Consider the following 13,422-nt stretch of genomic DNA (forward strand, 5'->3'; position numbering starts at 1 on the left):
CACAGTTTCTGCAACATCAACCACTGAGGAGACCACAACAGTCACAGAGGCGGCCACAACCGTCACACCTGAGACCACAACAACCACAGTTCCTCCAACATCAACCAAAGCGGCTGACACAACAACAACAACAGCTCCTCCAACAACAACCACAGAGGCTGCCACAACAGCAACTACAGAGGCTGCCACAACCGCAACCACAGAGGCTGCCACAACCGCAACCACAGAGGATGCCACAACAGCAACCACAGAGGCTGCAACAACAACCACAGCACCTCCCACAACAACCACAGAGGCTGCCAAAACAACCTTGACTGTTACAACAACAACAGCTGCCACCACAACGACCACAGCCCCTTCCAAAACAACCACAGAGGACGCCACAACTACAACAGAGCCAGCAAAAACTACCACACCTGCCGCCACAACAACCACAGTTCCTCCAACATCAACCACTGATGCGGCCACAACAACCACAGATGCGGCCACAACAACCACAGAGGCGGCCACAACAACCACCGAGGTGGCCACAACAACCACCGAGGCGGCCACAACAACCACAGAGGGGGCCACTACAACCACAGTGGCGGCCACTACAACCACAGAGGCGGCCACTACAACCACAGAGGCGGCCACTACAACCACAGAGGCGGCCACTACAACAACAGAGGCGGCCACTACAACCTTGACTGTTCCAACAACAGCTGCCACAACAACAACCACAGAGGCCGCCACAACTACCACACCTGCCGCCACAACAACCACAGCTCCTCCAACATCAACCAAAGCGGCTGACACAACAACCACAGCCCCACAAACAACAACCAAAGCGGCTGCCACAACAACCACAGCTCCTCCCACAACAACCACAGTTTCTGCAACATCAACCACTGAGGCGACCACAACAGTCACAGAGTCGGCCACAACCGTCACACCTGAGACCACAACAACCACAGTTCCTCCAATATCAACCAAAGCGGCTGACACAACAACAACAGCTCCTCCAACAACAACCACAGAGGCTGCCACAACAGCAACTACAGAGGCTGCCACAACCGCAACCACAGAGGCTGCCACGACCGCAAACACAGAGGCTGCCACAACCGCAACCACAGAGGCTGCCACAACCGCAACCACAGAGGCTGCCACAACAACCTTGACTGGTCCAACAACAACAGCTGCTACCACTACAACCATAGCTGCTTCCAAAACTACCACTGAGGATGCCACAACATCAAATACAGAGGCTGTCACAACAAGCACAAAGGCTGCTCCTCCCACAACTACCACAGAGGCTGCAACAACAACCAAAGAGGCTGCAACAACAACCACAGAGGCTGCAACAACAACCACAGCACCTCCCACAACAACCACAGCTCCTCCCACAACAACCACAGAGGCTGCCAAAACAACCTTGACTGTTCCAACAACAACAGCTGCCACCACAACGACCACAGCCCCTTCCAAAACAACCACAGAGGACGCCACAACTACAACAGAGCCAGCGAAAACTACCACACCTGCCGCCACAACAACCACAGTTCCTCCAACATCAACCACTGATGCGGCCACAACAACCACAGATGCGGCCACAACAACCACAGAGGCGGCCACAACAACCACAAAGGCGGCCACAACAACCACAGAGGCGGCCACAACAACCACAGAGGCGGCCACAACAACCACAGAGGCGGCCACAACAACCACAGAGGCGGCCACTACAACCACAGAGGCGGCCACTACAACCACAGAGGCGGCCACTACAACCACAGAGGCGGCCACTACAACCTTGACTGTTCCAAAAACAACAGCTGCCACAACAACAACCACAGAGGCCGCCACAACTACCACACCTGCCGCCACAACAACCACAGCTGCTCCAACATCAACCAAAGCGGCTGACACAACAACCACAGCCCCACAAACAACAACCAAAGCGGCTGCCACAACAACCACAGCTCCTCCCACAACAACCACAGTTTCTGCAACATCAACCACTGAGGCGACCACAACAGTCACAGAGTCGGCCACAACCGTCACACCTGAGAACACAACAACCACAGTTCCTCCAACATCAACCAAAGCGGCTGACACAACAACAACAGCTCCTCCAACAACAACCACAGAGGCTGCCACAACAGCAACTACAGAGGCTGCCACAACCGCAACCACAGAGGCTGCCACAACCGCAACCACAGAGGCTGCCACAACCGCAACCACAGAGGCTGCCACAACAACCTTGACTGGTCCAACAACAACAGCTGCCACCACAACAACCATAGCTGCTTCCAAAACTACCACTGAGGATGCCACAACATCAAATACAGAGGCTGTCACAACAAGCACAAAGGCTGCTCCTCCCACAACAACCACAGAGGCTGCAACAACAACCAAAGAGGCTGCAACAACAACCACAGAGGCTGCAACAACAACCACAGCACCTCCCACAACAACCACAGCTCCTCCCACAACAACCACAGAGGCTGCCAAAACAACCTTGACTGTTCCAACAACAACAGCTGCCAGTACAACGACCACAGCCCCTTCCAAAACAACCACAGAGGACGCCACAACTACAACAGAGCCAGCGAAAACTACCACACCTGCCGCCACAACAACCACAGTTCCTCCAACATCAACCACTGATGCGGCCACAACAACCACAGAGGCGGCCACAACAACCACAGAGGCGGCCACAACAACCACAGAGGCGGCCACAACAACCACAGAGGCGGCCACAACAACCACAGAGGCGGCCACAACAACCACAGAGGCGGCCACTACAACCACAGAGGCGGCCACTACAACCACAGAGGCGGCCACTACAACCACAGAGGCGGCCACTACAACCACAGAGGCGGCCAGTACAACCACAGAGGCGGCCACAACAACCTTGACTGTTCCAACAACAACAGCTGCCACAACAACAACCACAGAGGCCGCCACAACTACCACACCTGCCGCCACAACAACCACAGCTCCTCCAACATCAACCAAAGCGGCTAACACAACAACCACAGCTCCACCAACAACAACCAAAGCGGCTGCCACAACAACCACAGCTCCTCCCACAACAACCACAGTATCTGCAACATCAACCACAGAGGCCGCCACAACTACCACACCTGCCGCCACAACAACCACAGTTCCTCCAACATCAACCAAAGCGGCTGACACAACAACCACAGCTCCTCCAACAACAACCACAGAGGCTGCCACAACAGCAACAACAGAGGCTGCCACAACAGCCACCACAGAAGCTGCCACAACCGCAACCACAGAGGCTGCCACAACCGCAACCACAGAGGCTGCCACAACCGCAACCACAGAGGCTGCCACAACAACCTTGACTGTTCCAACAACAACAACCACAGTTCCTCCAACATCAACCACTGATGCGGCCACAACAACCACAGAGGCGGCCACAACAACCACAGAGGCGGCCACAACAACCACAGAGGCGGCCAAAACAACCACAGAGGCGGCCACAACAACCACAGAGGCGGCCACAACAACCACAGAGGCGGCCACAACAACCACAGAGGCGGCCACAACAACCACAGAGGCGGCCACAACAACCACAGAGGCGGCCACTACAACCACAGAGGCGGCCACTACAACCACAGAGGCGGCCACTACAACCACAGAGGCGGCCACTACAACCACAGAGGCGGCCACTACAACCACAGAGGCGGCCACAATAACCTTGACTGTTCCAACAACAACAGCTGCCACAACAACAACCACAGAGGCCGCCACAACTACCACACCTGCCGCCACAACAACCACAGCTCCTCCAACATCAACCAAAGCGGCTGACACAACAATCGCAGCTCCACAAACAACAACCGATGCGGCTGCCACAACAACCCCAGCTCCTCCCACAACAACCACAGTTTCTGCAACATCAACCACTGAGGAGACCACAACAGTCACAGAGGCGGCCACAACCGTCACACCTGAGACCACAACAACCACAGTTCCTCCAACATCAACCAAAGCGGCTGACACAACAACAACAACAGCTCCTCCAACAACAACCACAGAGGCTGCCACAACAGCAACTACAGAGGCTGCCACAACCGCAACCACAGAGGCTGCCACAACCGCAACCACAGAGGATGCAACAACAGCAACCACAGAGGCTGCAACAACAACCACAGCACCTCCCACAACAACCACAGAGGCTGCCAAAACAACCTTGACTGTTCCAACAACAACAGCTGCCACCACAACGACCACAGCCCCTTCCAAAACAACCACAGAGGACGCCACAACTACAACAGAGCCAGCAAAAACTACCACACCTGCCGCCACAACAACCACAGTTCCTCCAACATCAACCACTGATGCGGCCACAACAACCACAGATGCGGCCACAACAACCACAGAGGCGGCCACAACAACCACAGAGGCGGCCACAACAACCACAGAGGCGGCCACAACAACCACAGAGGCGGCCACAACAACCACAGAGGCGGCCACAACAACCACAGAGGCGGCCACAACAACCACAGAGGCGGCCACAACAACCACAGAGGCGGCCACTACAACCACAGAGGCGGCCACTACAACCACAGAGGCGGCCACTACAACCTTGACTGTTCCAACAACAACAGCTGCCACAACAACAACCACAGAGGCCGCCACAACTACCACACCTGCCGCCACAACAACCACAGCTCCTCCAACATCAACCAAAGCGGCTGACACAACAACCGCAGCCCCACAAACAACAACCAAAGCGGCTGCCACAACAACCACAGCTCCTCCCACAACAACCACAGTTCCTGCAACATCAACCACTGAGGCGACCACAACAGTCACAGAGTCGGCCACAACCGTCACACCTGAGACCACAACAACCACAGTTCCTCCAACATCAACCAAAGCGGCTGACACAACAACAACAGCTCCTCCAACAACAACCACAGAGGCTGCCACAACAGCAACTACAGAGGCTGCCACAATCGCAACCACAGAGGCTGCCACAACCGCAACCACAGAGGCTGCCACAACCGCAACCACAGAGGCTGCCACAACAACCTTGACTGGTCCAACAACAACAGCTGCCACCACAACAACCATAGCTGCTTCCAAAACTACCACTGAGGATGCCACAACATCAAATACAGAGGCTGTCACAACAAGCACAAAGGCTGCTCCTCCCACAACAACCACAGAGGCTGCAACAACAACCAAAGAGGCTGCAACAACAACCACAGAGGCTGCAACAACAACCACAGCACCTCCCACAACAACCACAGCTCCTCCCACAACAACCACAGAGGCTGCCAAAACAACCTTGACTGTTCCAACAACAACAGCTGCCAGCACAACGACCACAGCCCCTTCCAAAACAACCACAGAGGACGCCACAACTACAACAGAGCCAGCGAAAACTACCACACCTGCCGCCACAACAACCACAGTTCCTCCAACATCAACCACTGATGCGGCCACAACAACCACAGAGGCGGCCACAACAACCACAGAGGCGGCCACAACAACCACAGAGGCGGCCACAACAACCACAGAGGCGGCCACAACAACCACAGAGGCGGCCACAACAACCACAGAGGCGGCCACAACAACCACAGAGGCGGCCACAACAACCACAGAGGCGGCCACTACAACCACAGAGGCGGCCACTACAACCACAGAGGCGGCCACTACAACCACAGAGGCGGCCACAACAACCTTGACTGTTCCAACAACAACAGCTGCCACAACAACAACCACAGAGGCCGCCACAACTACCACACCTGCCGCCACAACAACCACAGCTCCTCCAACATCAACCAAAGCGGCTAACACAACAACCACAGCTCCACCAACAACAACCAAAGCGGCTGCCACAACAACCACAGCTCCTCCCACAACAACCACAGTATCTGCAACATCAACCACAGAGGCCGCCACAACTACCACACCTGCCCCCACAACAACCACAGTTCCTCCAACATCAACCAAAGCGGCTGACACAACAACCACAGCTCCTCCAACAACAACCACAGAGGCTGCCACAACAGCAACTACAGAGGCTGCCAAAACAGCCACCACAGAGGCTGCCACAACCACAACCACAGAGGCTGCCACAACCGCAACCACAGAGGCTGCCACAACCACAACCACAGAGGCTGCCACAACCGCAACCACAGAGGCTGCCACAACCGCAACCACAGAGGCTGCCACAACCGCAACCACAGAGGCTGCCACAACAACCTTGACTGTTCCAACAACAACAACCACAGTTCCTCCAACATCAACCACTGATGCGGCCACAACAACCACAGAGGCGGCCACAACAACCACAGAGGCGGCCACAACAACCACAGAGGCGGCCACAACAACCACAGAGGCGGCCACAACAACCACAGAGGCGGCCACAACAACCACCGAGGCGGCCACTACAACCACAGAGGCGGCCACTACAACCACAGAGGCGGCCACTACAACCACAGAGGCGGCCACTACAACCACAGAGGCGGCCACAACAACCTTGACTGTTCCAACAACAACAGCTGCCACAACAACAACCACAGAGGCCGCCACAACTACCACACCTGCCGACAAAACAACCACAGCTCCTCCAACATCAACCAAAGCGGCTGACACAACAACCACAGCTCCACCAACAACAACCAAAGCGGCTGCCACAACAACCACAGCTCCTCCCACAACAACCACAGTTTCTGCAACATCAACCACAGAGGCGGCCACAACCGTCACACCTGCCACCACAAAAACCACAGTTCCTCCAACATCAACCAAAGCGGCTGAAAAAACAACCACAGCTCCTCCAACAACAACCAAAGAGGCGGCCAAAACAGCCACCACAGAAGCTGCCACAACAGCAACCACAGAGGCTGCCACAACAGCAACCACAGAGGCTGCCACAACCGCAACCACAGAGGCTGCCACAACCGCAACCACAGAGGCTGCCACAACCACAACCACAGAGGCTGCCACAACCGCAACCACAGAGGCTGCCACAACAACCTTGACTGTTCCAACAACAACAGCTGCCACCACAACAACCATAGCTGCTTCCAAAACTACCACAGAGGCTGCCACAACAGCAACAACAGAGGCTGCCACAACAGCCACCACAGAAGCTGCCACAACCGCAACCACAGAGGCTGCCACAACCGCAACCACAGAGGCTGCCACAACCGCAACCACAGAGGCTGCCACAACAACCTTGACTGTTCTAACAACAACAACCACAGTTCCTCCAACATCAACCACTGATGCGGCCACAACAACCACAGATGCGGCCACAACAACCACAGAGGCGGCCACAACAACCACAGAGGCGGCCACAACAACCACAGAGGCGGCCACAACAACCACTGAGGCGGCCACAACAACCACAGAGGCGGCCACAACAACCACAGAGGCGGCCACTACAACCACAGAGGCGGCCACTACAACCACAGAGGCGGCCACTACAACCACAGAGGCGGCCACTACAACCTTGACTGTTCCAAAAACAACCACAGAGGCCGCCACAACTACCACACCTGCCGCCACAACAACCACAGCTCCTCCAACATCAACCAAAGCGGCTGACACAACAACCACAGCCCCACAAACAATAACCAAAGCGGCTGCCACAACAACCACAGCTCCTCCCACAACAACCACAGTTTCTGCAACATCAACCACTGAGGCGACCACAACAGTCACAGAGTCGGCCACAACCGTCACACCTGAGACCACAACAACCACAGTTCCTCCAACATCAACCAAAGCGGCTGACACAACAACAACAGCTCCTCCAACAACAACCACAGAGGCTGCCACAACAGCAACTACAGAGGCTGCCACAATCGCAACCACAGAGGCTGCCACAACCGCAACCACAGAGGCTGCCACAACAACCACAGCTCCACCAACAACAACCAAAGCGGCTGCCACAACAACCACAGCTCCTCCCACAACAACCACAGTATCTGCAACATCAACCACAGAGGCCGCCACAACTACCACACCTGCCGCCACAACAACCACAGTTCCTCCAACATCAACCAAAGCGGCTGACACAACAACCACAGCTCCTCCAACAACAACCACAGAGGCTGCCACAACAGCAACAACAGAGGCTGCCACAACAGCCACCACAGAAGCTGCCACAACCGCAACCACAGAGGCTGCCACAACCGCAACCACAGAGGCTGCCACAACCGCAACCACAGAGGCTGCCACAACCGCAACCACAGAGGCTGCCACAACAACCTTGACTGTTCTAACAACAACAACCACAGTTCCTCCAACATCAACCACTGATGCGGCCACAACAACCACAGATGCGGCCACAACAACCACAGAGGCGGCCACAACAACCACAGAGGCGGCCACAACAACCACAGAGGCGGCCACAACAACCACAGAGGCGGACACAACAACCACAGAGGCGGCCACAACAACCACAGAGGCGGCCACTACAACCACAGAGGCGGCCACTACAACCACAGAGGCGGCCACTACAACCACAGAGGCGGCCACTACAACCTTGACTGTTCCAACAACAACCACAGAGGCCGCCACAACTACCACACCTGCCGCCACAACAACCACAGCTCCTCCAACATCAACCAAAGCGGCTGACACAACAACCACAGCTCCTCCAACAACAACCACAGAGGCTGCCACAACAGCAACTACAGAGGCTGCCAAAACAGCCACCACAGAGGCTGCCACAACCACAACCACAGAGGCTGCCACAACCGCAACCACAGAGGCTGCCACAACCGCAACCACAGAGGCTGCCACAACCGCAACCACAGAGGCTGCCACAACCGCAACCACAGAGGCTGCCACAACCGCAACCACAGAGGCTGCCACAACAACCTTGACTGTTCCAACAACAACAACCACAGTTCCTCCAACATCAACCACTGATGCGGCCACAACAACCACAGAGGCGGCCACAACAACCACAGAGGCGGCCACAACAACCACAGAGGCGGCCACAACAACCACAGAGGCGGCCACAACAACCACAGAGGCGGCCACAACAACCACCGAGGCGGCCACTACAACCACAGAGGCGGCCACTACAACCACAGAGGCGGCCACTACAACCACAGAGGCGGCCACTACAACCACAGAGGCGGCCACAACAACCTTGACTGTTCCAACAACAACAGCTGCCACAACAACAACCACAGAGGCCGCCACAACTACCACACCTGCCGACAAAACAACCACAGCTCCTCCAACATCAACCAAAGCGGCTGACACAACAACCACAGCTCCACCAACAACAACCAAAGCGGCTGCCACAACAACCACAGCTCCTCCCACAACAACCACAGTTTCTGCAACATCAACCACAGAGGCGGCCACAACCGTCACACCTGCCACCACAAAAACCACAGTTCCTCCAACATCAACCAAAGCGGCTGAAAAAACAACCACAGCTCCTCCAACAACAACCAAAGAGGCGGCCAAAACAGCCACCACAGAAGCTGCCACAACAGCAACCACAGAGGCTGCCACAACAGCAACCACAGAGGCTGCCACAACCGCAACCACAGAGGCTGCCACAACCGCAACCACAGAGGCTGCCACAACCACAACCACAGAGGCTGCCACAACCGCAACCACAGAGGCTGCCACAACAACCTTGACTGTTCCAACAACAACAGCTGCCACCACAACAACCATAGCTGCTTCCAAAACTACCACAGAGGCTGCCACAACAGCAACAACAGAGGCTGCCACAACAGCAACTACAGAGGCTGCCACAATCGCAACCACAGAGGCTGCCACAACCGCAACCACAGAGGCTGCCACAACAACCACAGCTCCACCAACAACAACCAAAGCGGCTGCCACAACAACCACAGCTCCTCCCACAACAACCACAGTATCTGCAACATCAACCACAGAGGCCGCCACAACTACCACACCTGCCGCCACAACAACCACAGTTCCTCCAACATCAACCAAAGCGGCTGACACAACAACCACAGCTCCTCCAACAACAACCACAGAGGCTGCCACAACAGCAACAACAGAGGCTGCCACAACAGCCACCACAGAAGCTGCCACAACCGCAACCACAGAGGCTGCCACAACCGCAACCACAGAGGCTGCCACAACCGCAACCACAGAGGCTGCCACAACAACCTTGACTGTTCTAACAACAACAACCACAGTTCCTCCAACATCAACCACTGATGCGGCCACAACAACCACAGAGGCGGCCACAACAACCACAGAGGCGGCCACAACAACCACAGAGGCGGCCACAACAACCACAGAGGCGGCCACAACAACCACAGAGGCGGCCACAACAACCACAGAGGCGGCCACTACAACCACAGAGGCGGCCACTACAACCACAGAGGCGGCCACTACAACCACAGAGGCGGCCACTACAACCTTGACTGTTCCAACAACAACCACAGAGGCCGCCACAACTACCACACCTGCCGCCACAACAACCACAGCTCCTCCAACATCAACCAAAGCGGCTGACACAACAACCACAGCCCCACAAACAATAACCAAAGCGGCTGCCACAACAACCACAGCTCCTCCCACAACAACCACAGTTTCTGCAACATCAACCACTGAGGCGACCACAACAGTCACAGAGTCGGCCACAACCGTCACACCTGAGACCACAACAACTACAGTTCCTCCAACATCAACCAAAGCGGCTGACACAAAAACAACAGCTCCTCCAACAACAACCACAGAGGCTGCCACAACAGCAACTACAGAGGCTGCCACAATCGCAACCACAGAGGCTGCCACAACCGCAACCACAGAGGCTGCCACAACCGCAACCACAGAGGCTGCCACAACAACCTTGACTGGTCCAACAACAACAGCTGCCACCACAACAACCATAGCTGCTTCCAAAACTACCACTGAGGATGCCACAACATCAAATACAGAGGCTGTCACAACAAGCACAAAGGCTGCTCCTCCCACAAGAACCACAGAGGCTGCAACAACAACCAAAGAGGCTGCAACAACAACCACAGAGGCTGCAACAACAACCACAGCACCTCCCACAACAACCACAGCTCCTCCCACAACAACCACAGAGGCTGCCAAAACAACCTTGACTGTTCCAACAACAACAGCTGCCAGCACAACGACCACAGCCCCTTCCAAAACAACCACAGAGGACGCCACAACTACAACAGAGCCAGCGAAAACTACCACACCTGCCGCCACAACAACCACAGTTCCTCCAACATCAACCAATGATGCGGCCACAACAACCACAGAGGCGGCCACAACAACCACAGAGGCGGCCACAACAACCACAGAGGCCGCCACAACTACCACACCTGCCGCCACAACAACCACAGCTCCTCCAACATCAACCAAAGCGGCTGACACAACAACCACAGCCCCACAAACAATAACCAAAGCGGCTGCCACAACAACCACAGCTCCTCCCACAACAACCACAGTTTCTGCAACATCAACCACTGAGGCGACCACAACAGTCACAGAGTCGGCCACAACCGTCACACCTGAGACCACAACAACCACAGTTCCTCCAACATCAACCAAAGCGGCTGACACAACAACAACAGCTCCTCCAACAACAACCACAGAGGCTGCCACAACAGCAACTACAGAGCCTGCCACAATCGCAACCACAGAGGCTGCCACAACCGCAACCACAGAGGCTGCCACAACAACCACAGCTCCACCAACAACAACCAAAGCGGCTGCCACAACAACCACAGCTCCTCCCACAACAACCACAGTATCTGCAACATCAACCACAGAGGCCGCCACAACTACCACACCTGCCGCCACAACAACCACAGTTCCTCCAACATCAACCAAAGCGGCTGACACAACAACCACAGCTCCTCCAACAACAACCACAGAGGCTGCCACAACAGCAACAACAGAGGCTGCCACAACAGCCACCACAGAAGCTGCCACAACCGCAACCACAGAGGCTGCCACAACCGCAACCACAGAGGCTGCCACAACCGCAACCACAGAGGCTGCCACAACAACCTTGACTGTTCCAACAACAACAACCACAGTTCCTCCAACATCAACCACTGATGCGGCCACAACAACCACAGAGGCGGCCACAACAACCACAGAGGCGGCCACAACAACCACAGAGGCGGCCAAAACAACCACAGAGGCGGCCACAACAACCACAGAGGCGGCCACAACAACCACAGAGGCGGCCACTACAACCACAGAGGCGGCCACTACAACCACAGAGGCGGCCACTACAACCACAGAGGCGGCCACTACAACCACAGAGGCGGCCACAACAACCACAGAGGCGGCCACAACAACCACAGAGGCGGCCACTACAACCACAGAGGCGGCCACTACAACCACAGAGGCGGCCACTACAACCACAGAGGCGGCCACTACAACCACAGAGGCGGCCACAACAACCTTGACTGTTCCAACAACAACAGCTGCCACAACAACAACCACAGAGGCCGCCACAACTACCACACCTGCCGACAAAACAACCACAGCTCCTCCAACATCAACCAAAGCGGCTGACACAACAACCACAGCTCCACCAACAACAACCAAAGCGGCTGCCACAACAACCACAGCTCCTCCCACAACAACCACAGTTTCTGCAACATCAACCACAGAGGCGGCCACAACCGTCACACCTGCCACCACAAAAACCACAGTTCCTCCAACATCAACCAAAGCGGCTGAAAAAACAACCACAGCTCCTCCAACAACAACCAAAGAGGCGGCCAAAACAGCCACCAAAGAAGCTGCCACAACAGCAACCACAGAGGCTGCCACAACAGCAACCACAGAGGCTGCCACAACCGCAACCACAGAGGCTGCCACAACCGCAACCACAGAGGCTGCCACAACCACAACCACAGAGGCTGCCACAACCGCAACCACAGAGGCTGCCACAACAACCTTGACTGTTCCAACAACAACAGCTGCCACCACAACAACCATAGCTGCTTCCAAAACTACCACAGAGGCTGCCACAACAGCAACAACAGAGGCTGCCACAACAGCCACCACAGAAGCTGCCACAACCGCAACCACAGAGGCTGCCACAACCGCAACCACAGAGGCTGCCACAACCGCAACCACAGAGGCTGCCACAACAACCTTGACTGTTCTAACAACAACAACCACAGTTCCTCCAACATCAACCACTGATGCGGCCACAACAACCACAGATGCGGCCACAACAACCACAGAGGCGGCCACAACAACCACAGAGGCGGCCACAACAACCACAGAGGCGGCCACAACAACCACTGAGGCGGCCACAACAACCACAGAGGCGGCCACAACAACCACAGAGGCGGCCACTACAACCACAGAGGCGGCCACTACAACCACAGAGGCGGCCACTACAACCACAGAGGCGGCCACTACAACCTTGACTGTTCCAACAACAACCACAGAGGCCGC

The 13,422-nt window shown here is 55.8% G+C and overlaps 1 protein-coding gene across 1 annotated transcript; it reads left to right on the forward strand.

Annotated features, from left to right (window-relative positions):
- Positions 1 to 4,439: 4,439 nt before the first annotated feature.
- On the forward strand, positions 4,440 to 5,579 carry LOC117594864 (C-hordein-like; the record flags this gene model as incomplete). Its single annotated transcript, XM_034294103.1, has 2 exons — positions 4,440 to 4,511; positions 5,496 to 5,579. Coding segments are annotated over 2 exons (156 nt in total), but the record flags the coding sequence as incomplete, so codon positions are not given.
- Positions 5,580 to 13,422: the final 7,843 nt, after the last annotated feature.

This window comes from Esox lucius, chromosome 9 (assembly GCF_011004845.1).
Source record: "Esox lucius isolate fEsoLuc1 chromosome 9, fEsoLuc1.pri, whole genome shotgun sequence".
In the NCBI taxonomy this organism is placed as follows: Eukaryota; Metazoa; Chordata; class Actinopteri; order Esociformes; family Esocidae; genus Esox; species Esox lucius.